The sequence below is a fragment of the Stenella coeruleoalba genome (genome assembly GCF_951394435.1).
Source record: "Stenella coeruleoalba genome assembly, chromosome: 1".
NCBI lineage: Eukaryota > Metazoa > Chordata > Mammalia > Artiodactyla > Delphinidae > Stenella > Stenella coeruleoalba.
Window position 1 is genome coordinate 99,977,098 of NC_137169.1, and position 26,703 is coordinate 100,003,800.

The 26,703-nt window shown below is 52.5% G+C and overlaps 1 protein-coding gene across 1 annotated transcript in view; it reads right to left on the minus strand.

Annotated features, from left to right (window-relative positions):
- Positions 1–508: 508 nt before the first annotated feature.
- The window catches only part of SYT6 (synaptotagmin 6), a gene marked incomplete at both ends in the record, with an annotated part of 57,569 nt that continues 31,374 nt past the window's right edge, over positions 509–26,703 (minus strand). The window contains 4 exons of the mRNA XM_079940998.1: positions 509–580; positions 5,885–6,014; positions 7,224–7,395; positions 11,884–12,004. Coding sequence (XP_079797124.1) covers positions 509–580; positions 5,885–6,014; positions 7,224–7,395; positions 11,884–12,004 — 495 coding nt within the window. The remainder of the gene's footprint in view (positions 581–5,884; positions 6,015–7,223; positions 7,396–11,883; positions 12,005–26,703) is intronic.

The following is a 26,703-nucleotide window of genomic DNA, read 5'->3' on the forward strand; positions in this document are numbered from 1 at the left end:
GTTTATGTCACATCAGCAAAGAGCTTCTAAGAGTCGTAAGCAGTAGCCTTTGTAAAGGCTCTTCGCTGAGGCCCACTTAACAAAGTAGCCATTGCCCGTCTCCCACTTCCCTCTCCTCCGGGGTTAGGGAGTTCAGTGGAGACACAAAATTTCAGAAACTCAAACCACCTCCCCCTCAAAGACGACTATGTTACACTGTATTTAATAGAACAAATGTCAGGGCTCTCCCCTCTTTTTTTTTTTTTTTTTCCTCTTCTTTTCTTCCTGACAGCAGATCCATAAAAAGTGAAAGAACCAGAAAAACATCACCTTGGGAGACAGAAAAGACTAAGACAGATCTGACCACACGACAATTGTCTCGGCCTTGACCTACGCGGGGCAGCTAAGACTCTGCAGTGAGAGGCACTGCCCCTACCGCCGCTGCTGCACAACACTGTGTTTAGACGGTTGAACAAGTGCAAAAAGAACCCTGCTGAGTCTCGTTGGTGTGGCCCGGCCAGCGTGCAGCTCAGGGTGTCGGAGGTGGTCTCGGAGACGGGCACGAGCTCTCGCTGTCGAAGCTGGCGGCTCGGCCCTGCCACTGGGGAGAGGAGAAAAAGCCACTTACCCGTTGCCAAGGGAATGTACATTTCAACTTTTGAAGCTCATCCGGCCCATGCACTGAATTCACCTTTTCCCGGCTTTTCATAAGCTTTCGTGAATTTTGCTGTTAGCCATGCAAAAACGTAAGGAGACCAGCTTTCGAGCTTCTAGTTTGGAAGGCCTGATTTTTAGAAAAGACCTGCTGCAGAGATAATGAAAGCTTTCTCTAGCGTGTGGAATGCATGCGTGCAGGTGTGTGTGTGTGCACGTGCGTGTGTGCACGTGCGTGCATGTGTGTTAGTTAATGAGGTGCTATGACTGGACCATTTCTGAATGCTTCAGCCATTTTTCACACTGAAAATCGGATTTTGTGAGCAGCGAAAGAGGCAGTCTGCAGAGTATGCCCTTACGGCCAAGATCCTGCAATCATGAATTCTTAGCAGTTTGTCTGGGAGCTGTTCGTACAGCTAACGCCCTGATCTCGCTTCAGGGCTGGGCTCTCCTCTTCAGTCTGAGGGCTTCCCGGGGGACTTCACACTCAACTTGTGAAGAGGTGGGAGGAGATGGCAGCCCCCTGCCCTTTCGGGCGCCTCCACCTTTCTTTTCCTCCCTCTCCTGTCTCACAGGCTGCCACCCCCTCAGCCCGACTCTAACCCCTCTGTGAAGATGGTGATATAATGAGGTGTAATGGAGTGAGGAGAGGGCTGAGGGTGGATGACCCACGCTTGGGCCATCGAACCCTTCTCTACATTGAAAAGCCAGGCAGAGCTGGAGCCATGTTTTCTGGACAAGGATCTGACCCTGTGAATATTCCAGAGCCGTCTGGTGACTGTATAACTTCAAAGCAAGTCAGTGTCCACTGCTCACTCCATCCTTTCTGTGAGCAGAGGAGACACCATACTCTCCTAGGTGCCTGCGGGACAAGGCTCCAGGGAGAGAAGTTAGGTACGTGGGTGAGATGGCCTTTCTGAACCTGAAGTGCAGCCCCTTTTGCTTCTCATGGGTTTTTGGGGTCTCCACGTGGAGGGATGGGGCTGAGGAGAAGTGGACTACACCTCTGTGTTATGTGTAGGGGTAGGATGGGGAAGGACGCGGTCCCTTCTCCACCCCACACCTCACAATACAGCCCTTTCTAGACAGAGCCGAGCCACTTAAGGATTAGACCATCCCTTCCAGCATCTCCTGTGGGAACCCACAACACAGAGAAGAGACCCAGACCTGCTGATTGCTTTCATGTTCCTGGCTCTTAGGAAAGCCTCTGTTACCTGTCCCCAGGCTCGGTCCTTCATGGTCCCTTAGTACCCACTGGGCAGGCCAACCTGAAGATCTTTACAAGTAATCAAAGGCTGGACAGGCAGGTATTGATGACCACCATAGCGTGACCTGGGCCTGAGCAATCTTAGCATGCGAAACCCCGAGGCAGGCCTGGGGGATCATCGAGGCTAGCTCTTTTGTTCTTGCAGATAAGAAAACCAAGACGCAGAGGAGTCAACGCACAGCTCGTTAGGAGCAGAGCCAGGATCTGAGGCCAGGTCTCCTAACTCCGTCCACACTCAGTGTTCCCTCCGCTCCATCCTGTGGCCACCTTTGCACCTGGCCACATCAGGAGAAGAAGGAGACACACAATGGAATAAGAAACCTAACCTCTTTGGTGCCATACCAGGTACTTACTCCTAACTCCGGTGGCAGTCTCTCTGATTGCAGCATCCACGTGAGTGAAATCACAAGCGAGGGTTTCCCTGGTGAAATATTTTACATAAATAAATGCCTGGTTTTTGAGCCCACTGTGACTTCTGACTCAAGTGTTTCTTAACCAGAAGGTGACATAAGATGATTAGTAATGCTTTCATTTAACAGATCTTCATTTTAGAGCTTCTGCTTTTTCTGTTACAACCTTTAATGTCGGTGAAAGGTACATTGTAATTACGGGCTTCTCCCCTGGGTAAGCATGCCTCTTAAACAACCCGACTGATAGGCCAGCTCAGAGGAGGAGAAAAAGAAAGGGCTACACAGAGTACATCTTTTTTCCTTTATATAATAGCTCAAAGAGAAGTCACACGGAGCATAATTGTTTATCCAGGACACATGAAGAAGGCACACTGGCTCCCCTGCCAGCCCCTGATTTTTCCTGTGAAGATAAACAGAGGGAAGAGATGGGGTTCCTGGACAATGGGAAGATGAATGGTTCCTGCAGGCTTATCATGGTGGCTCTGAAATAGCATGAATTGGTCTCCGGGACACCAATGAGGATGATTATTCAAGGGCGGCTGTGGTCCAGTGAGATCTTTTAGTGTTCTGAAATGTGTGACATTCCAACAGAGATATAAAATCTCTGGCAGATGATCTGAATTTGACCCTTCATAGTAAACCGCCTTGGAGAAGATCGCTGGTCAACGTGGGCTGTGTGTGTGGTGACAGCGACAGCACATAGCATTGGGCAGGAGTGCTGAGAGGAAAGAGGCCACAGCCTCTGCTGGGGAAGGATGCTCACTGTGGCTTAATCAATTTTTATTCATGAAAAAACCCCAGCAGGGAAAAATACCTTTTCAGTTAATTTGTTCCTTCAACCTAATTTTAAAACTCCAAACAAACAAGCCAGTATGGTGCCCTCTGTTCTCGTTAATAAAAAAGAAATGAGGGCTTCCCTGGTGGCGCAGTGGTTGAGAGTCTGCCTGCCGATGCAGGGGACACGGGTTCATGCCCCGGTCCGGGAGGATCCCACATGCCGCGGAGTGGCTGGGCCCGTGAGCCATGGCCGCTGAGCCTGCGCGTCCGGAGCCTGTGCTCCGCAACAGGAGAGGCCAGAACAGTGAGAGGCCCGTGTACCACAAAAGAAGAGAAAAAAAAAAATGATCACAGCACTTGAAACTCCTCTAAGAAAGGTGGAATATAAATATAGTGCTTTCTAGATATGATGCCATTTATCTTCCCAGGAGGGGGAGAATAAGTGTTTTGTATGTATTATACAAACGGGAGAAACAAGCTCCCAGAGCAAGGTTCTTGCTCAGTGTCCAGAACAGGACCAAAAAGAAGGCAGGAGCTCTAAGGATGATTGAGATGATAAATGTTCAAGTACAATGCATCACATGAACACAAAGAGGGTGTACTTAATATTACCCTAGTGGTTTTTAGATGCATCTCTATACAGGTACTTAAACTGTGGATGCTAAAAAGTGCAGGTACACATTTTTACAAATTTGTACTGAAGAAATCCTAAGTCGCCAAGATGAATGTCATTTTCAGCTTCTTCACACAGAGAAATGATCAGCTGAGCAGAACATGGAAGGCCAGGGAGTGGGGGAAGGGAAAGTCTCGGGAACTTGGTGTGCGAGGTCAAGAAAAAAGTAAACCCAAAGGATATGAATCAATTTATTCTCTTTCCGTTTTCCATATACTGTTACTTTCCCTTTTCTGTCTTATCAAATATTCATTTTCAAGGACTTGGTTCTACTTTATCTTTCTTTTGTAGTCTGGACCAGTGAGTTGGAGTTCTCAAAGCAACAGGACTTGAAATCAATTATTGGGCTTAATTAGGTGGTATTCGTCATGGAGAGCGATGCTGGGGCTGAGCCCCAGCCCCTCTGTGCTACCCTGCACCTCAGCCCCATCTCCAGCCACTGTTGGCTGGTTACTCCAGTCTGTGTGGCCAGACTAACCAGGTAACAGCAATGGATTATTGCAGCTTCAAGGTCAGAAAGGCGATGCAAGTTGTGGGCTCACCTGCCACCTGTTGTCCTGTCATTTTGGGCCAGAGTTTCCTAGAAAAGCTGAGATGGGAGGAGCCCACCCCCCTCATTTTACCAACCAGGAAACTGAAGACCAGGTGGGGCAGTGAGGTGCCTGAGGCCCCGCAGCCCATCAGAGGCCTCTCAGCTCCCATTCCTTGCCCCTGCCCCACGCCATCCTGAACGTTTTAGTATACTTATTCTATCCTTAAATATCTGCAAAGGATTTTAAAAGGAGGGGTGCCACACCCCCTCTCTAGACTGAATCAGTCCTGCAGTCGGTGAGGTGCTGAATGTCCACTGGCTGCCTCCTGTGTAGGTGCAGGCTGGTTGTGTGTACCTCACCCACACCCTGCAGAGAGGGCCTTCTGGAAGAAAGGGCAGCCCAGGAGCTGAGGGACGGGCCTCACTCATTAAAGCTCCACAGCTGTGGTAAAATCAAGGCAAACACCAGACAGAAATGTGAAGCCTCGCGCTGCTGGCCAGCAGGCTTGACCACCCTGAGAGGGAAGAGGAGACGGCGGATCCTCTGGGTTTGCTGCCCACACCTTTTCTGTGTCACAGAACATGGGGAAGGGGTTACGCTGTTTTTAAGCTGAGGGGCCATGTGGCTTATTTTTTTATTAGTAGATTTTCCAATTTTTATACAACTCTCTAGACTCCCTGGCTGGAAACCTATTAAAATGAGTGAATGATCACCTGGCTTTCTAGGATATGGGTGGAAGTAATAAGATGAGGTTTAAAACTTGCTTGGCTACCCCCATGTCCCAAACCATTTAAGAAAAAGCCGGCCGGAGGACCACCAAGGTGATGAACGGCAGGATCTTAAATTGGTGCTGTTTGGTGGAGGTGGGGCGGGCTTGTGTCACTGGAAGGAACATTTTCTTTGCAGTTGAGAGACCAATAACTAGCTCAAGATTATGCTGCAAGTTGGAAAGGTCCAGGGCTGGAGCCCAAGTCTCGGGACTCCCAGGCAGTGCTGTGTCCATTACGTCTCTGTTAGGATCTGGCTGGAAACTGGGCCACCTTGAAGCCACACTCTCTTCTCCAACAATGGGGAGAAGCAACGTTCACGAGGGTAGGATCCTCTCTCTGGCCAGCTCCATCCACGTGGCGAGAACTGCCCCAGGACTGTCTGGCTAGAGCCTCAGGGAACTTACTGCTTCGACAGGGGTAGAATTTCTTGCCAAGTTCTGATCTCACCCTCTTGGGGCTCTCTCTGAAAGGACTGACTTGGCTCAGGGACTTCGTGGAAGCATTCCGGGCCTGGCACAGTGAGCTGCCGGGAAGGCTTCCTCCAAGTTTTTCTTTTCTGTTTTGAACTCAGTGTCACTTTCAATATACTCAACATCAAAGGCTTTTTGTCAAGCGGTTTCCCACCATCTTCCCCCGTTTCCTTTCTGCCTGTTACACCTGGGTGAGAAGCGTGTATGCCCCCCCCCACCAGTGCCCCCCAAGGACCCACAAAGGCGAGGTCTCACGGCAGCCAACTGCCATTCTCCAGCCCACGCTGCCATGCAGCAAACATGCCAAGGGCCAAGCGTGACCTCACCCACCTCTCTGAAGGATTTCTTTACCTCCACCAAGGAGTGCCAGTGTGCGATGGGCTTCCGCGGGTATGCCAGCATCTCGTTCCAGTGGTCCCTGCCCAGGCCTTCGGCACTGATCCCCACACGACAGACTCCTATGATCTCGTTGTGGCCCACTCTAAGGGAAAAACAAAGGGCCCGGCATCGGTGACCAGACATGCTCTCAGAAAGGGGAGTCCCGCGGTCTCGGTCTCAGCCCCCCAGGTCTAACTCAGAATACTTAGCTCTGTAAACAGATGCTTGGCAGGCCCTCAGGGTGCCAGCGGCGGTGAAATACTGCCCAGCCTCCTTGGGTGGACATTGGACACAGACAGATGAGCAAAAGGTTCTCAACTTGTTTGGAATCTCAGGAATGGTGGGCAGATGGCCTGACTCTGGGGAGTGGGAGAGTTTAAGTCTCTTCCTTTCTTTGACTCAGCGAGCACTTGAGACATTAGCGCTATTGGGAAATAAATCAACCTGCTCTGAGTACCATTTCTCCATACCTAGCGGCTGTGATGTGATTTATTCGCTCAGTAAGAACATCACTCATCACTCATATTTGTTCACCCAGCATCTACTATGTCTGGGAACTTGTGCTAAAGATCCTGGATTGAGGCTTTACTGCATGTTTTTTTTCTCCTTCAGTGAAAGTGACACCTGGAGAGAAGGAGTCACAGTGGCTGACGTAGTTGGAGAATGTGTTTGAGCCAGCCTTGACGGGGAGGCAGGATTTGGAAAGTGGTGGAGAAGAAACACATACAAGGTGGGGGAAATCAAGTTGGATGGATACGCTGGGTCCAGATCTGGAAGGTCTCGAGAGTCCAGGGGAAGAGCTTGTCCAGACAGCAGGAGCTACTGATGGTTCTTGAGAGGGGCAGGCCCAGGAACAAAGTGGTCTTTTAGGAAGGTGTGCCTTGGTGTGTTGGCTGGGTTGAGGCAGGAAGTGATGGAGGCAGGGGTCAGCTAGGAGGGCTGCACAGACATCCCCAAGTGGGAGTGGTAGCAGCAGTGGAAACGGAGAGGACGGGGGGAGGGGGTGGGCGGGATTCTAAAGGACAGATGCCAGATGGAGGAATGGGAGTAGTCGGGGGTGAATTCAGGGAAATTGATGGGTGGGGCAGCCCCTGATGGAAATGAGCCCATTGGGAAGTGAAGCTTGAGCTTCTACTTTGGCGGGGAAGCCATGCTTTTCCTCAAACTCCTGTACCCTCCTTGGGTGGGGCCAGATTTGAGACCAATGAGTGTCTGAGCCATGAACCACAAGGTCCAAGGTCCGAGAGCCCTGTGCTGCACTGAGGTGGGGACGAGGGGCAGGGAATCGTGGCCCTCAGGGACCTGTACCTACCTATCATAATCCATGACCGAGATGAGCAGACTGACTTGATCCATATTCTCCGGGGGAATGTCAAAGATGATGGCCTCGTTGTAGACGGGGTTGAGGGTGTTCTTCTTTATGGTGGTTTTCTTCTTCTTCAGTCTCCGCCCGTCACAAAGCAGGGACACTTTGACGTATGGATCTGTGCCAATGGGGGCAGTGAGAAGGGAAGGGAGCCTGTTAAACAGATGTCCTTAAACATCCTGTGCAGCAGAAGGATGGAAGCCCCAGACCTACTGTTATTCTCAGATGGTATCAGTGGGTTGTTAAAATAATTAAACCACCTTGTATTTAGGTAGAGCACACCTGTCTCTGCAGATGCTCTGCGCTTAATAAACACAGAGTCTTTGGTGACCTCAGGCTTCTTAGCAGAGTGCTTAACGGACTTCCACTAATGGGGAAGCTGGCCCCACATCAGACAGGATACTTGCCCATGGGTATGCAGTTCACTAAATCTCAACTCTATGGTTGGCTGGCCGGCTCCAAAGGGTGGGGAAGCTAAACAAAGGCACTCTGTTCCCTTCACCTACTTGCAGCCTTTTCTCTGGGGGGTCTTGTCAGCATTATTAACCAAAGCATAAAGTGGGTAAAAATAGAATCGATGACACCCAAGGAGTAGCAATGAGACAGAGTAAATGAACAGCGACAGTCACGATGCTTGTCGGGTCCTCCCTACCTGAGGACAGGATTATGGGTCTCATTGTCCCATCAAGCTCATTTCCATCTGGCATCAGGGAGGGGGTAGGAGCCCTGCTCTCTGCCTCCCCGGAAGCTGTTTGTGCCCACTCTGGGCAGTGGAGGAGGAGGGTGCCGTGGCTGGGGGACTGAGTGAGGCAGCCTCCTGGGACTCAGGGTGGCCGGCTGCCATTTCATCTCTCAGTGGGATCTTGGAATCTCTCCAGCCCTCGAGGAGATGTCTTTTTACTGACCTCCCACGCGCCTCCCATCCTTGTCTCTTCTTTAGTTTTCTGAATGGGTATTTCATGGTCAGCTTCCTACCCTGAAATTTTCTACTCGTCCAAGTGAAGTGACACCGATCGTATCTCATCGCTCAGGTGTCTCAGTCACCGTCATAACTGTTATTTATGCTGCACAACTCAAGAAACGGGAGGGCAACACACAGGTAATAACAGCTTTTGAGACACTGATGTGCTGAGACACCTGCTTGCCCAGAAGCCAGGGCTCCTGTGACTCTGTCAGGAGGTGCGGACCAAGCAGCCGCTCCCAGCTCCTCATTCACAGGCGTATGGCTCTATCTCCTGGGCACCCAAGTACCCAACGAGGCGCTCATGCTCCCTGGGGAATTGTTCAGGTGGCAGAAGAGGTGCACAGCTTTGGGGAAGCTACAGAGACCTGTGACATGGGATCAGAAACTCAAGCCTTAAAGGTAGTTCTGTAGATGCCCACATGTGCTACGGACTCACCAACGTGACAGCAGCAGCTGTGCCTTAGCCATGGGGGCACTTGGGTTTATGGGGTACCTGGGGAGACCATGAGGTGTTTAATCACCCTGCTGTCTCTGACGACCCATTTGCAAGGGTTCTCTCTCAGGAGGACGTTCAGTAAAAAGGAAGGAGGAGTTCCTAGAACTGCTGTGAGATAGCTTTCTCGTGTCCGCAGGCTCCATTCCCTATGGATACGCCCCGGACCGTGTTGAGGTCCAAGCAGATGGGTGGGATAGCTACCTCCGAGGCCTGTTTTGAACTTGGCAACCTCTATGCTCCTGAAGTGTGAACATTGCCTTGGAAAGCGTCTTCAGGCTTGAGGCTGCCCAAGCGCTGCCTCATCCCCTGCCGTGCCTATTTCCACACACACCCACAGCGGAGCAAACCTCCATGTCGCCAGGCTTGGAAAGATGTGACAGAGCCACCTGTCCCACGGGCCACTAGGCAAATGCCTGATGATTAGCTGGGAGATTCTCAGCTTCCTTCCCCACCTCTATTCACTCGTACGAGGCGTATCTAATTTACAAACTTCAGTGGGTGTTTCCCTTGAAGGAACCCATACTCTCACCATGATCCTAGAGGCTAAGCAGAGAGAGGACTCTTCCTTAGGGTGTTTGCTCTAGGGCGGAAGCCTGTGCTTCTAATGGAATGCTGGCTCCAGACGACCTTTGAGGCCCTTTCCTCTCCAGCAGCCAATGATGTTTATGCAGCTGAGGGAGGGGGCACGACGACCAGCCGTGTGTTTCAGTCTCCTTGTCATGAGGGCCATCATAATTCAGCATGCAGTATGTGTCAGGCACCACGCTAAGAGATTTACACATATCATGTCAGTTAAACTTCATGTCAACCCTATAAAATATTCATCGTCCCCCTCTTCTACATAGGGAAATTGAGGTTTGAGAGATTAAGAAACTTGCCTAAGATTTCAACTTAGCTCTGACTCCAAAGTTTACATTTGTAACCATTAGAGTCAAAGCAGTGCGGACCAGATGTGGCAGAGATGGGTGTGTTCACTCACTCACCATCCCTTTGGGGTATACTGATCCTTATTATTATTTTGTATTATTTTTTATTGTCATGGTTCTGGTGGATAGGCTTAAAGAATTGACTCACGACTAGTTTAGATCGAGGAGAATAGGAAGATCCTTGGTTTTAGAGGTCAACGTCATATAAATCAAGAACAGGCAAGAACCAAGAACATCCACTCCCTAGTTTAGTCCAACATCAAAGCAGTCCAGGCTGAAGGCAACCTCAAACTTATCCTCCAAAACAGGAGATCTAGCTTGAGAAGCCCCTGGCAGGTGTGTCCCCACAAAGTTCTTTAGCCTATAAATTCATTCATTCATTCATCCTTCAATACATACTTATTCAATGCTTAGTGTGTTCCATGAACTGTCCCAGACACTTGCTTACCTCAATGAACAAAATAGAAATCCCTAGCAAAAAGAGGACCCCTGAATTTTCAGAATCAAGCTGAGATTTAATACCAGATTCCAAACCCAGGTAGAAAAGAGAGGCAATCACGAGAGGGAGGTTAGAACTTAGCGTGAGAAAAGTCTCTCACCCCCAACCCTCTGATGTGGAACAGCCTTTACGATTACCTTGGCGGCTTCGCTGTAAGCTCTCTCTCTAGCACATCCATTTAATTACACCAGAGGAGATAGTGTGGGGACTTGGGTAGCAAAATCCTATTTCCTTCAGCAGTCTTGAGCGTCCTCAGTGAATTTCTGTCCCTGCACACACTTATTTTGATATTAAAATGCAATCTACGTTGGTTGTATTTTTGGAGGAAGCCAGCTTGCTGCTGCCTAAGAGCTTTGCACGTGTCGGAAGAGGTTCTTTAAGCTCCTCACCACATCCTGATGTGTGGTGGTAGCTTCAGTGGAAAGAGGCGTCAGGGCAGGTGCTAGAGGCATTGGGTCAGGCGCTATCTGGGGCAGCTTTTGGCCTGGAAGGTATGAGTGTTGCAGAGAGACAGTGCGGGCTGGGAGCAGAGGCTCTGAGGGATTCAAAGCCACCACAGATATACCTTACTTCAGCGTTTCTTGACCACCCTTCCCTGAAACCTCATATTTCAAGGCCTAATATCTCATCTTCTTCCAAATGCACCAGGTTGGGCCTGGGCCCAGATGTTTTCAGCTAGACCAGTCACCTCTTTATGGCAACTGTGATTACACTAAGGAAATAATTAATGAGTAAAAGGAAAACTCTTCCATATACTCCCAGCCAAGTTCAGAGGCACCTGTGGAGTGGATTTATATCGCTAACTGGGATGGCTCTCCAGAAGAGCCTCTTGGGTAGGGGTCTAGGGAAACAAACCAAGCCTTTCCCCGCATTTGCTACTAAGTGCAGCCCAGGCGGTTCTACGTGCCGGCTCTCCGGGACGCTCTACCCCATCCCTTGGGCTAATTTGAGCCGACACGGGGAAGGAGGCTCCTGGGACTCTTCTGTTCTATCAAAACTCAAAAACCTTCTCTGACAATGACTTGCAGAATCGTGGAAAAGGGTCAAACCTCTGACGCCGGGTCCAGCCTGCAGGCTCTGAGGCTGCGTCCAAACCAGCATCTCCTCGGTTACTAGAACAGGACTTCTTTCTCCATCTGTACCTAGCAGCTCTCCTGGTGCTGAGACAGAGGCCCAGAGCCCTGCGGGAAAACCTCAAATACAAGCGCACTCTGCTTTTCAGCGCCTCTGTTCCTTTGACTCAGTCTGCAGGGCTGCCATCGCTGCGTGGACCTACAAACACTTAAGACACTCAAACTTGACATAACCCTTGGAAGTCCTGAGGCTTCACACAAACTAGAAAGATGTTCCTTAATTTTTTTCACCTATTTGCTTCTTCTTCTCTCCATCCTCAAAGAGAAAGAATGATAGTAATAGCCAATATCTACTGACTGCTTATTATGTATCCGGCACCTTTCTAAGCATTTACTTGAATTAACTCGTTTATCCTTAAAGTAACCTGTGTACGTTTTGTTTTTTTTTTTCCAGATCAGGAAACCAAAGCATTACACCACAAGGAAGGGGCAGAACTGGAATTCAAAGCCAGACCATTTGCCTGCAGGGCCGTGCTCCTGTTTGAAGAATACTGACACTTCTTCCCCCTTCTCTCTGAACATCTTTCCACATCCTAATATCTAGGCTGCTGGCAGGCCACTTGGCGAGCACTCGGGTAGGAGAGGTACCTGAGTAGCCTGTGATGTCCATCGCCTTGAGGTTCCGACATTTGATCACAGTGAGGGTGAGCCTGCCTGCTGTGGGCAGGTAGCAGAGGGAGAACATGATCTCTCCCAAATCCACGCTTTCCTGCAAAAAAGCAGACAAGAGGGCAGATGAGGGGCACACAGCTCCAGTGCAGCTGCAGGGCCACTCCGGAGCCCAGGAGAAGGCTCTCTGAGGGAGAGTGCTATGCCTTTAAGGCCTGACGTTCTGGCCTCTATGCTGAGAGTAACTGGGTATAAAAGGCAATGATAACAACGCTGGGTCTTCAGCAGAATTTGTCCCCTTCAGAATTCCTTCTGAGCTCTGATCAGACTCTGGTCCTTGTCCTCCCCCTCCTGCTTTGGCCTCACCTGCCCTACCTATGCCCTTTGGCTGCAGCCTCCAGACCACCAGGCCTTTTGGGGCCCAGCCCTATTCTCCAACTTACCCTTCTCAGTCACTGGACCCCTTGACTCCCCACCCTGCCTGGCCTGGGATCATGACAGTATTCTGTACAAGACCCGCTCTGGCCATCAGGGGTCCCCTCTCCCCACATATCTGGTTCTAGCTCTCAGCTCAGTCATTCTTTGTGAGTCCCTCTGCTTTGGCAGCTTCCTTGCCTCTCCTGAAACACATCTAGCACTCCAACTTCCAGGCTTCAGTGTGGAAGCACGGGGAATCAGGACCTGCCCAGGATATGTGCTGACCAAGAAGACGTACACGCGTCATTCCAAGTTTGTGCCAGGGCTTGGATCCGCTTTGTCCTTAAATGTGGTCATGCTTCAGAAGTGAGCCCAGCCTGGAGCACACACTCTGCTGCCTCTCCTGCCCCTAGAATCATCATGACCAGGGATCCCAATCCTAGGAAGTTTCTGAGCAACAGGGAATAGGAAAATGTCAAAGATGGTAAGCGTGTCCAGCTGTTGAATTAAACAGCACCCCGCTGGACTGCCTTCTCTTCCTGTGCCACGCCTGGTGGAGGAGGGTGCTGTCACTGCAAAACCTCTCCCTCGGGCTCTGAGGCTGCCGTGGGGCTCCAAGACATGGAGGTGTTTCCTCTCTTAAATCTCCCAGACCCAGGGTAGACGAAGAGGAGGTCGGGGTTTGGGCTGGCTCTGATTTCTGATGCAGATATCCATTTGTTCACTCATTCAGTCAGTCAACAAGTAGTAATTGAGCACCTGCTATGTGCCAGGTGTTGCCCTGGGTACGGAGATATGGAAAAGAACAAAATAGACAAAAATCACTGCTCTAACGGAGCTTACATTTTAATAGGACAAAGGACAAGAAAGATGGTAAGTAAGTTGGTAAAAAGGATCAAGGAGAAAAAAATAAGGCAGGGAAACAGGATATGAAATGCTCATGGGTGAGGCTATAGTTGTTGAAATTTTAGACAGGGTAGCCGGGGAGGCCTCCTGGAGGAGGTGACTTTTGAGAAAGAGCGCAGTCAAGGGTGGCTCCAAGGTTCTTGTCCCTTCTCCTCACAAAGAAACACCCTCTACTGGGGACTCCAAGAGACCCCTGATACTTGGCCTCACCTGGAGAATAACCCGCCACCCCTTCCAGAGCCTGTGGTCTCAATGCTCTCCCCTAGGTGGCACTGATACCCACCCTTTCCCTAGCCCAGGATTTGTCCTTTTTTAACCCACTGGTGAATCAAATCCCAGGAGTAGCAGGTGAATCCTCCCGGCTCCCTGGGTGAAGAGGTGGAGGGGGCGGGGGTATTGGGGGTGGATGTGAGGGGTGGAAGGGTGGTGTCTGGTTGGGGCAGAGCTGGACACAGCGTAGAGAGAGCTACCCCCCCCCACCCCAGCACAAGAGCCAAGACCAACCCCCACGAGCTCCTGTGCCCCATGAATCTCTTCTGTGACGGGCAGCTCCACCTCTGAGGCTCACAGCCACTGTGCAAGGCAGGGTGCATTGCCATTATTCCCTCCATCTCACAGAGAAGAAGTCAGTGTTTAAACTTGGGTGTAAAGTCCTGACCAGGCTTGCGTGGCTGGTGGGAGACACAGCTGGACTCCGACCCTTAGGAGAGCAACGCCCTCCCAGCCCACCTAGGGAGCACCTCAAGGTAACCCTGGCTCCTCTAGACCTTAGACCACAACTTCACCTGTTCTTCTGTTTGTATTTGCTGAGAACCTGCTAGAGGCACCATGTTTAGTGGGGTGTAACCAATTAAAGAAGGCACCAGGATCTCCCTCTCCCTCAGGGAGACACAGGAAGTGGCCCATGACAGGTGCTGTGGGTGTATGACTGTCCCCTCACGCAGCAGGGGTCGGGTCAGCAGTGCACCTGGCTGAATGTTCCATCTCTGGCGGGGGCACCGAGGTACAAGGAGGCCCCCAGCTCCCTTTATTTCCTTGTAACTCTCCAATCCTGCCCAGACTTAGAGAAACCCTTTCAGACGCAATAACAGGAATAAGAACCAAGGTTATTGCATGCGTACCAGGCGCCAAATCCTTTACTAAATTATCTCCGTCGAGTCGCACCACAGCCCCGTGAGGTAGGTGATCTTAGTATCCCTACTGCACACAGGAGGAAATGACTATTTGGTGAAGTTAAGCCTTTCCTAGGCCAGCGCGGCTGCTTGCACGCTCTCAGTGGCTCCCCTCGTTCGGCTCCTGGAATCGAGGCCCATCTTCCCAGTTTGCATTCCGAACCCTCAACAACTGGGTCCTGTCTTCCCTCCTCACCTGATTATTTCTCTCTGTTCCTCTATGCCAACCCTCTGCTCCAACTGGCTGGTATATCTTTGGTCCCTTTGGCCCAAATGCCTCCTCCTCTTATCTTTGCTTGGACAATCCCATGCCTCTTGTAGGACCCAGGGCCATGCCCCTCACAGGGACCCTCGCCCAGGGTCCAGCCCGCACAGAGCATATCTCCCCTACACCCCTGCAGCACTTTCTGTCCCTGAGCTGCACACAGGTGTTACGGAGTCCCTGCCTCGCTGCAGCTGGGCCCTCCCATGCCGTCCAGGGACTGGAGGCCCCTTAGGGGCAGGGGCTTTGCTTTACACCTGCTGGGCTTCAGGGGTGCCCGATAGTACAAGAGGAGCTACACACGTGCCCGGATCACGTTAGGGCCCTGATGAGGAATCTGGAAGCTCCTAGGGCCCCCCTGTGAGGGGGGTGAACAGAAGGCTGCTGTCACCCTTTCCCCACACGGCTACTCTGGAGGCTTCGAAGGCTGTCTCGTCGCAGGAGTCTGAGCTGATTGGTTTGTGAGCTCGGGAGACTTGCCTGGGGATGTGGGAGATCCCTCGGGGTGAACGGAATCATCGGGGGTGCTATGGGCTGCCCTCAAGGACGGCTCCCTCTAGGGAGACCACCGACCCAGCGGGCCCTCTCTTTTTGTGGTAGAACTGTGGCAGCTGGGGGGCACTCGTGGTGCTGAGTCTGCAGCCAGGTTTGGAACCCCCACCCCCATCCTGGTCCCTGCACTGAATAGTGAGCTCCACCCTCCATCGTTGGGCCCAGACAGGCAAAGGGAGTGAGCCACTATCCCCCTACGACTTGGACGCAGAGAGGAAACTGGGGCCGGGGGGCCCGAAGCCCAGTCCAGGACCTTCTGCTGTGGGTGACTGGGCCTCGCTGGACCTGATGCCAAGATAGCTGCTCTTGGCTCTGTGGATCAAGGGGGGTGTAATTCCCCTGCACACGCAGGCAGGAGAGGACAGGTTATTTGATAAAGGAAAATAAATGGGTTACTTTCGAGTAAATAGATGGAGCTGAGCAAACAGAGTCAGCATCTCCTGGTCGCCACCTTCCTCTCTGCAAAGCCAGGCCCAGCTTGACCCCATGGGCGGCCTTCCTGGGTTCTCTCAGCACCACCCCCTTTCTCAGGGGGTTTCAGCCCCAGATTCTGTGCACCTTGCCAGCCTTTTATCCTCATTAGGGATGTTTGCGACTTTGGCTTTAATAAAACCAGGGGTGACCAGGGGCCGCAGAACAGCCAGCGTCTTATTGCTTTCATCTTCACCCTCTGTCAGGGGAGGCCGCCATAGGGCCCCTGGCTGGTAATGAGCTCCCTGGTGCTGGGGAGGTCACTGCTGTCCAGAAAGCAGCAGAATCCAAGTTGCCCCTCTCGACTGCTAACCCAGGGGCTGACAGCGTGGGTCTGAGCCCAGTAGCAGCTGGTAAGCGTCTTGGTTAATGCTTGCAGGGGGTAGGCCTTCAGCCAGGATGTCGGCTCCTGGAGCAATCTGTCCTTACATGCATACAGCCTGTCCAGCTACATTGTCGCCCGTTATGGTAGCACTCTCCCCTGGCTGCAGTATCCAGGCGTCTGGGCAGGAAGATTTGTAAAGGCCCATCTATTGCACCACACTGCCCTTGCTGTCCCCAGCTGCCCATCTGCAACAGCTCATTAAAGCACTTCTCTCTCCTTGATGCACTCACACAGCCATAGGCATAGAAAAAAAATTCCTATCCGTGGACTGTCCCGGAAAGAGCAGTGAACCACAAGTCACTGCTTGTGGAGGCGTTAGTCCCTCCACCACTCACTAGCCCAGAGATGTCGGGCTCATCATTTCACATCTCTGGGCTTCGGTCTGCAAAAATGAGGGCGTTGCACTAGATGTTGTAGCCTTAAGGTCCCTGCCAGCCATAAAAACCAAGCATTCAAACTGGAAAATCCATTGTCAGGCATCATCAATTGAGATGGCCCAAGGATGCTTAACTGGTGTCTGTTTATTACCCACCTCAAGGTATCTAGCAACTTTGTTTTGAAATTCAAAGACACTCATTCCTTCCGTTCCTAATGCCCCCCAAGTGTTTTTTGTTCTTCTCCAGGGCTAGCCTTCCTCCTCCTACATAGGCAATGAGCGGCGTCAATGTCTCAGCATCCCTCTCGGGAATCCAGGCTGAGCGAAACAAGAACGATGCTTCCCCATCTCTTAGAGAACACTTCTAGTCTCTTAATCATTAAGTGGCTTGCCTGAATTTCCCATCAACAGCAGAGAAGCATCCGCTACACTTTCAGAAAAGCCACAGGAGAGTAAAAGGATCTCTGAAGCACTAGGCAGAAAGTGCTGTTAAGTTACCCTGGAGCTGGGGGGGCTGGAAGAGAGATGAGGTGGAAGCAAGTTTGCCTCCAATGGGTAAAGAAATGGCCAGTGAGCCTCTGTGTAGGCCTGGGGCTTGGAAGCGGGGTTAGAGGTGAATCAGATGTGGAGGCTGGATGCCGGGACTGCTCCCACAGCCCCCCAGACCTCTTCAGAGCCCATACCACGACCGTAACCTTTACCTTGATTGTGGGGTTATATGATGAATGCTGTGTCCTCATTAGATGGTGGGTTCTTTGGGAGCAGGGATAGGGTTTGGTGTTACTCATCATCAACCCCCACGTCTAGCCCAGGGCCTGATTCACAGTAAGAGCTCAGGAAATACTGGCTTGATGAAGGAATGGTTGAACCTATGGATTTGGGGTCAGGCCGATCTGGGTCCAGGTTCCAGCTCTGACATTTATGAGGAGTGCGGCTTACTTTAATCCTCTCACGGTCTTGGTTTTCTAATCTGTGAAATGGGGCTAATAACAGTATCTACCTCTTAGGACTGTTAAGATTAAATGAGGTAATTTGTGTAAAGCACTTAGCATAGCGCCTGGCACAGAGTAAGCGCTCAGGAAGCATTAGCTGCTATTATAATTATTATAACTATAATGACTATTGTTATCAAGAGTTCACAGTCTTGGTGCAGGGGCAGGGGAGAGAAAGGCACGTGGGTAAGCAGTGGTATCTGGCTTGATCAGTGAGCACTGTAAGAGAAGTGTGGACAGATGTAGGAGGTAGAGGAGGGAAGAATAAACTCTAAGGGGGATTTCAGGGTAGGCTTCCCAGAGGGGGTGATGCTTGGTAGGATCCGGTGAGGTGAGTGAAAGGAGCTGACGGCAGAAGAAACAAGCAAGCACATTCCAGGCAGGGGGTCAGCGGGTGCATAAAGACACAGGGGGCAGGCGCGGAGGTCCCACGTGGCTAGAGGGCAACGTGGACGCAGGGTGGGCAACAGGAGCCCAGACAAGGCTGTGAACGGGGCAGGGCCCACCGTGTCTGCCTCAGGGCCCACACCTAGCAGCTTGCCCTTGACCCTGCAGGTATCTTCTGCCCCATTTCCCTCTCAGCCCACCGCACCACCCTCCACCCAGACCGCCACACCAGAGACCATCTTCACGTGTGTCATTCATTCGTCACCCGCTTGCTAAAGGTTCCCAAATACGGGGAGACAGTAGTGGTGAGACAGACGGAGTCCCAGCCCTCCAGGATCTTATATTCTGGAGGAGGGAGACAAAAATAAAGTAAGCAAGAGAGTATACAAAGGCGCTGGGTGAACCAGGGCTGGGACAGAGGGTAGCGAATGGCGGGGTGGGGGTGGGGCAGTTTAGACAGAGGGGTCGGGAAGCCGGTCTGACCTGAGGGGGTGGGGAGGTGGCCTGCCAGGAGGGAACAGTGAGGACCACCACGGGAGTGGCTGACAGGCACTGTGCTGGGGAGCCCCGGGTTAGGGAGACAGGCCCAGGTTTCAGAGGCCCTGAAAGATGTTTGCATTTTCTCCCCTCTGAAAAGCAGGACCTTAGCAGGCTTGCAGAAAATGAATGGCCGGGGGAAGAGTGGATGCCAGAAGGATCCCAGCTTCCTTGCCCTCCTGCAGCCTCCACACCCAGTCAGTTACCCCACCATGCTGTTCTGCCACCTAAGGGTCCGCAGACTCCGAGGCCCTCTCTTCCCCTCCCGCCTGCACTGCCTTAGCTCTGACCTGCACCAACTCTTGCCTGGACCTCCCAGCTTTCTGACTCCCTCCCCCCGACCCCTCTGATCTATCCTCCTTGCTATAAACAGGGGGTCGTTCTCCTGCTCAGAATCCTTCAGTGGCTCCCCATTCCATACCTGTTTTGTAACTGGAAAACTCTTCTTCGAATGAAACATTGTTAGAAGTCCAAATATATACAACGGATGAAAAGTGGCTTAGAGACAAAGCACCCAGAGCTCCTACCTTCAACCCCTCCCTGGAGCTTCCAGGAGTCAGCTTGAAAACCCCTTACCCACAGCATCACGTGGCACTCAGGTTTCTTCATGATTTGGCCCTTGCCTTTCTTGCCAACCATTCTGGTCCAGGTGCCCTATGATGGGCTGTCCTGTCCTAAGTGCTCATACGTACCGAGCCGTATAAATTTCACAAAAGCCTATGGTTATCTGCATTTTCTCCACGGGGACCCTGATGTGCAGTGAGGCTGTGCCTCTGGCCCAGCCCACAGCTACTCCGTGGCAGAGCTGGGATGCGAGCCCAGGCAGCCAGGCTCGAGAGCCCCCAGTTTCAGGCACTACAGCCTCTTGCCTCTCTATAACTGCCCCTCCCAAACCCTCCAGGTTCTTTTGTACCTTCGTGTCTTCACCCTGTTCTTTCCACTGCCTGAAATAACCTCTCCCTCCCTCTGACTGTCCTGGACAACACTCCTCTTTCCAGCCCAGCTGTCCTGTTCCCTCCTCTTGGGTCACCTCCTCTCACTCCTCTGGTCAGACTTGGGGTGTCTCCCATGGTCCCTGGGTCTAATGGCCTAGGGGACAGCAGTTACAAACGCCTTGAAGCCCAGCAAGGCACATCTGGGAAGAAATCAGCAGGATCTGGTGACCCACTGGCCGAAGGGGATGCAGCGGAGGAGGGCGGAGACTGGCACCCCGGCTGCCCCGTGCCCGCATGGCTGAATCAACTCTCTCCTGGGGGAGGGGAGCGGAGGGGGGGGTGCTTCTCCCCGGGTGCCAGAAGAGGGCTCCGGCTGTGAGCCCCTGGCTGTTCCCTGCTCCCCCTCGGGCCTGGGCTTGCAGGGCTGGGGATGGCCGGGGTAGAAGGGTGGGCTGCGTTTGCTGTGCTGCTTGGGCTCCCTGCTGGGAGCTGGGGCAGCTTCTATTTCTTCTGACTTCCATGCCTGCTTTTTCTCTCAAGTGTTTTCTGCCCCAAGGGCGTTGCAGCGTTATCAATAAATGATCTAGCGGAATGGAGGCGCCTTAAACGAACTCCATACACTCCGGCTGCAGCCTGTGTTGTGGACACTGAAAGCCTGGGACCCGGCCCGGCCCATGGAGGAGGGCCTCCGGCTCACAGGGAGCGGGGAGGTGAGGGAGACCCTCGCGGTGGGGTTTGGTCCCTGGGGACCCCTTGAGACACTACAGCACATCAGTGGGTGACAAATGTTTCTCTCTCTGAACATCTTCAGGGAAACAGATGGTTTTATTTAGGAAACTTTTTCACAGCCTCTCCTTCGTGAACCTGCCCTTGAAAAGAGGTTTAGCATTTCACACGCACCATTACTTTTGGGCAAATATCCATGAGTCAGAATCACACACTGGGAGGTGCAGATCTCTTCCTAATGACTTTTAAAAAAAGTGGGTAGAGAGGGAGAGGAGCTATGAGGGGCTGGAAGGAGTCTGAGGAGAGCAGGGTTTGGGGAAGTTCTAGAAGAGATGGAGGCAATGCCTGGTCAAGTGGAAAAGTCTGCACCATGGGTGCTTTTGTCTGTGAGAGGCCAGGGTCGAGGACTTCATCTCCTCTCTGGTCCATCCACGGGCATCTTCACTAACGACAGAGAGGAGTTAATGGCACGTTAATGAACTTAATGATGAGCATCTGTCTTCATTTCTTGCCTCAAGTCGTCCTGCTGCGTGGCTGTCAAACAACTGTGTCAGTTTCCCCCGGAAAGGGCGGGCAGCTCAGCGGCGAGCGATCTGCTCTCTGCCCGAGCAGGGCTGTGGCCACAGGGCTCTCAGCAGGAGGGAAGCTGCCCTGGTCCCAGTGGGGCAAGTCTCCTGGGACAGCGGAGGAACATTTCTGCAAACAGGGGCCCCGGGGATGCCAACAGGCAGGGCTTTGGTGCCAGACGAGGGCACGTGCTTGAACCACCAGTGATGGGGGCTTTAGCTTCTTCATATCTTTGCTGACCTGAAGGTTTAGGTTTTCACCTGTCTCCAGATGCTCCAGACCTCTGGGTCTTGCTGTGATGAGGCTGTTCTCTGAAGACCCTCTTTGCAGCCTTTCATGGAGTTGCCCACGCTGCTCTTAAAGCATTCTCTTCGTTCAGTTCTCCTCCGACCTCTGCAGCTACCTTCCAGTCCCGGCTGGATCCTCCTCCCGTCCCTACCGCTAAGCAGTGGGTTCTAAACGCTCATTCTCTCCTCACTCACCCACAACGTTAACACCCATCTCCATGCTCCTGACCCCCGAATTTATGGCGCCTTCACCGACCTCTCCTCTAGACTCCAGCCTCGTATGTCCAACATGACATCCATCCTGGACATCTCACAGAAATTCAAACTTCTCAGATGCTCAGGGTGAACTCTGAGCTGCTTCTGTTTACATTTTCCTCTTGTTTTCTCCAACTCAGGAAATGGGCCCTCCATCCATCCAGTTTCTCCAGGCAGAAACAAGACCTCATCATTGATGCCTGCCCGCCTTGCTCTTTTGCATTTAGTTCAACACCAAGCCCTGTCAATTCTATCTCAATTCAACCTTGAGTCTACCCACCTCTCTCCACCTCCAGTGCCACACAGAGGGCAAAATCCCCTCTCATTTGCTCACATGCCACAGCCTCCTAACAGGCCCCCTGCTTCCCTTTGTTCTCCTGCCCCACTTTCCGTACAGCAGCCAGAAAGCACTTCCAAAACTGTAAGATGGACCACGTCACTCCTCTGTTTGAAACCCTCCAGTGGCTTCCCCCTGTGGTAGAATAAAAGCCAAAAACCCTTCCCAAGACCTACAGGGCCCTACATGATCAGGGCCCAACGCTTCCCCCTCCCCCTGCCTCAGCCCTCCTCACTACGCATTAGCCCCTCAGGCTCTTTCAGCTCCTCAACTGTGCCCCCGGGACTTTGCACATTCATCTCCCTCTGCTTGATCATTCTTTTCACAACTCTTCACATGGCAGGTGTCCTCTCATCCTTCAGGCCACTTCCTCCAAAGCCACAGCCCCTGCTCTAGACTGTGTGTTCCCAAAGGACAGGGATTGGATCTGTTTTACCAGGTCCAGGACTAGGGCAGAGTAAACCAAAGTGCCCAGGCTGCAAAAGCAAAGGCGGTGGAGGCCCTCACTCTTAGCTTCACTCACGCATGCCTCCAAGAGCGAATGCTTCCATACATACTGCCCTCTCGGTGCCTTGCTTACCGTACCCTGGTCCCTGTCCCGTATTTTACTCACCACGATATTCCCGGGACTGAGCACAGTGCCTGGTAAATAAATAACACAGGCTCACCAATATTTGTTGAATGAATGAGCAACTCAGCTTCGTGAGGTGCCCCTGGTTAGAAGGCGGTGAAAAGGACGGGTGTGGGCCCTTGCATAACCTCGGTCTTGGGTCTGTCCGGCAGTGTCCATGTGGGTGACAGCTCGGGGTGGAGCCTCATAAGTTGTTGCTCAGGGTGTGGTCTGGAGGTCTCCTGAGTTGGACTCACTTGGGGAGGTGGGGACTTGACTCTTGAGCTGCGCCCCAGGTCTACAGAGTCAGGATCTCTGAGGGTGGGACCTACGTGTGCGAGTGATTGACAGGCTTCCCAGGTGATTCTTCTATATGCTCGGTTTGTAACGTAAGGCCAACGAGGAGATTCCGAGGCTGCCCTGGACAAGACCCTATTAGAGCCTCTGTGACGTGGAGTACGACGAAAGTCCTTCAATATCAGTGTTGCCAAGCAAAAGTTAGGATCATAGAAGGGCCTCTTCTCCTTTTTTAGGTGCAAAGTTCCGATGGATCAAAGCCACGCTGACCCACCTGGAGCGCTTGCTCCCCGTCACCCGCCACTTTTTCCCTACGCGCCTCAGGCACGCCGCAGAGCTGAGTTTTAGCAAGAAGGGGCCTCACCCAAATCTAGGTGGTTTAAGAAAACTGGATGGAGCTCTAGAAAGGTCTGACACAGCAGCAGAACTTGGAACTTGCCAGAAATGCAAATCATTGGGCCCGCCCTCACAGGGGGTGGGACCTGGCACTCCATATTTTAACAAGCCCTGTAGGGAAGTCTTAGGGGTTGAGAACCATTGCCTTGCGGAGTTAGAAGAACCAATTGAGCACACACACTCTGGCCGGGATTTTGACGTTGCTTCCACTTTGTCTCCTTATTTTCGTGATCAAAGCCAAAGTCAAGAGAGAAGGGGACTGACAGATATGAAGCATCTGCTTGTTTGTAGAGACCATGCTGGGTACTTATCATACTGTACTTAATTCATTTCGTTCATACAACATTCCTGGCAGGAACCCACAATTATTGCCATATTGAGGATCACAGAAGTTAAGTAATCACCTAGGGTCTCAGAGTGATTGACCAGGTCTGGATTTGGACTCCCGTCTGCTGACTCTGAGGCCTTGTTCTCCTCCTTCATGCCACCCAGCCTCCTCTGGAACTGTGCTCCACTCCACCTACCTTCTGCTCCTGGTTATTGAGGATCAGGTGGGCTAAGGACACGTGCGGGTTTTTTTTTCTTTAATAAATTTATCTGTTTATTTTTGGCTGTGTTGGGTCTTTGTTGCTGCATGCAGGCTTTCTCTAGTTGCGGTGAGCAGGGGCTACTCTGTTGCGGTGCGGACTTCTCATCTCGGTGGCTTCTCTTGTTGAGGAGCACGGGCTCTAGGCGCACGGGCTTCAGTAGTTGTGGCATGTGGCCTCCGTAGTTGTGGCTCACAGGCTCTAGAGTGCAGGCTCTGTAGTTGTGGTGCATGGGCCCAGCTGCTCCGTGGCATGTGAGATCTTCCCGGACCAGGGCTTGAACCTGTGTGCCCTGCATTGGCAGGGGGATTCTTAACCACTGCACCACCAGGGAAGTCCCTCCCATGTGGGTTTTGAAAGCAAAATTTTTCAGTATTCTGGAAACAAGAAGCGCTAAAGAGGAAGGCTCTGAGACTCAGAGTCATTGCTTCTCTCTGGCTGTCCCAGTCTGCTTCCTCTTGAAAGGGGACCAGCGTGTGATGTGAGGGGACCCATCTCCTGCTCACTTCAACCAGCCAGTGCCGGCATCCTCAGTCAGCCGTTCCTCATGAAATGCACCTATATGTCATCATCTCACCCAGTGCTAAGTTGCTCCAGTGGACACTGCCTCATGCAAGAAGATCGGGAGAGGAGGAAGCCAGGCCAGCAGTGGAAGGACCCTGTGCTCTCTCTGCACGGATCTTCCCACCTGAACTTCTCTGGGGTGCAGACACCAGGTCTGGGAGGAGGAAACCCTTCATGAAGAAATTTTGGGCAGGTAAAGTGTTTCCCTCTGTGTCCTGCAGAGTTGGAGTTATTTTCCTCACTTTTGTTTTCTGGCTTCCTCAGGTCTTAAGGTGGGGCGAGGGAATGGTCTGCAGTCCCTGTGGGCCTCCTGGGAGGGTTGCAAGCATCATATCTTGGGATTCACTCCCTTGGGGTGGGATCTTCGTGGATCAGAGCAAGACAGCTCCACATGCCACTAGGCAGCAAGAGACCACGAGTGACTGGTCAACTCATCCAATCCTAGCTTCCAAGCAGGACCACATTAAACTCAACAAATGAGGCCTTTTTAAAAGACATCTCACTCACACCTTTCACAGTGTTCCATCATCCTGGAACTCAGGAAGTTCTCCTTGACGTGCAACCCAGTGCCTCCCAGGTTACTTACACCCTTCCCTCCTAGTTCCCACCTGCTGTTTCATCATAACGCAGACATTATGCCTTCACAGTCTTGAAGACAGTATCAGTTTTGACTGCCTTCCCTTCTCCAAAGCTGGGAAGTCCAGTGTCCTTGGGCTTCTCAAGTTTCCAGGCATTTCAGTGGCCCTCATCCAGACCCACAGTAGTCATCAACAAAGAACTCTCAGCTGGGGGGTTGGTGGGAAGCTGAGGTCTCGGCTCTTCATCCAACCAGAGGGGAGGGCATCACAGTTCTGCTACAAAACAGCCCCAGTGGGGGATGCATGGGGTTTGGGGCAGAACCCAGGGTTCAAATCCCTACTCTACTCCATTCCAGCTGCATAACCGTGAACGCCATTGAACTTGTCTAACCCTCTCTGACAAGGAGCATCAGCCAGCCTCAAGGTGGTTCCCTATTGGGCAGCTGCTCTAAGCCCCTGATTTGGAGGCATAGGAGGAAACCACAGGGAGGACTGCCAGCTGCTAGTAGAAAAATCAAAATTTATGTGCAGCGAGCATACAATCATTCTCCTGCCACATTGGGGCAGGCGGTGGCCCTGCACCCAATGGATGTGCTATCCAAAGCCCACCTGGTGGGCTGAGGGGCCAGGTGTGCTCTGTGGACATCTGAGTCAGGAAGAGGAGAGGGGCAGCTGCCCTGGGCACGTCCCTGGGTAGAGGGTGGGAACGAGGACATCTTCTGGCCTGGGTTTCAGAGGCCACAGCTCCTGACTTCAAGGCCCATGGGAAGCTGTGCTGGCTAGCAGCCTGCCTCATTCTTTCCTCCCAGCCCTGGGCTTCCCCACCCAGAAGCATCTTCAATAAGTGGGGTTAGGGAAGGACACCTGTGGGTCTTCTTGGGCTCCAGGCACCAGCTCAGGTGTCCCCAGCAACAGGATAAACTTAGGGGTAACATTGAACTTAGAGCCAGGAGGCCTAGGTTCAAATCCCAGCTCTGCTGATGGTTGGCCAGGTGATCTAGGGTGCGTCATGGGGCCTCCCTGAGCTGCAGTTTCCTCAGCTGTAAAATGAAAGCATTGTACCAGATGACCTCACCTTCTCATCTGTAAAATGGGCTTAACCGTGAAGATGAACGAATGTGTGCACTTAAACCGCTCGCACGGGGGGTCTAGTGCAGAGCAGGCTCTTCACACACTTCCTCAAACGCCCAGGCCCCTTGCTGCTCTGTCCTGCTGTGGCGCTGCCTCGGGCTGGGCTTGGCCTCAGGAGTCTCCAAGCTGCGTTCTGACAATCCACCTCTGGAAGGAGAAGCTGCTGGTGGAAGAGGAGGGCAAGGGAGGAGAGAGCGTGGCTCCAGGACCCCTAAAGCTGCCCGAGGAAGTACAGAGCTCTGTGCCGGGAGATTGTTCTGCACCAGGCCCAGGGCCTCCCTTCCCCCTCTGCTCACCCAGAAGCATGATGATGAAACACCAAATTAGCTCCGTTATTGTAACTCCTCCAAAAATTATAGGCCACATGCTCTGCCAGAGCCAGCTAATGTCTCCCACTGGGGAGCAGGTGACACTAATGGTTATTTCCTCTCTTCCAGGCACCAAGTGCAGAGTGGCAGAAACAAAGAGTGAGGCTCAGGCTGGGAGGCGGCCCCGGGGGTGGGGAAGAGAGGTTTCGTGCAATCAGTGTTCCTGACTGCCCGGTACCAGAGCCACGGCTAGTGCTGCCTGAGCTCCAGAGCGGACGTTCTTTCAAATCCTTCCTTCCCTCTCCCGGAGGGACTGCCTCTTGGCACTGAATGAGCCTGGACAGCCCCCAGGTTCAGGAAGAGGCCAGCCTGGCATTAAGGCAAGGCCATACCCCACAGCCGTACTCCTGGCCCGGCCTAGCCTCAGCCCCTCATGCTGGGCATCCCCAGGGTTCCCGCTACTCCTGTTGTGGTGACTGCTACTGACCGGGGGCCTGCTGCTCCCTGGACACCCCCATCTCTCAGGCCCACCTCTCAGGCTCCTTACGCAAGTTGCAGCCCGGCTTTCCTTGACGTCCTCTCTCAGCTCCTCCTTTCACCCCACCTCCACCTGCCTCTGCTCTCACGCCAGATACCACCATCTCCTGTCTGCAGCAGTGAGGTCACCTGTCCTCAAGGAGGTAGGCCTTTCTCAGGCTGATCCGGGCCCCTTCCTGCCAGGCCAGGCAATGCGAAATCACAGATTCCGGGACCTGTGTTCACCG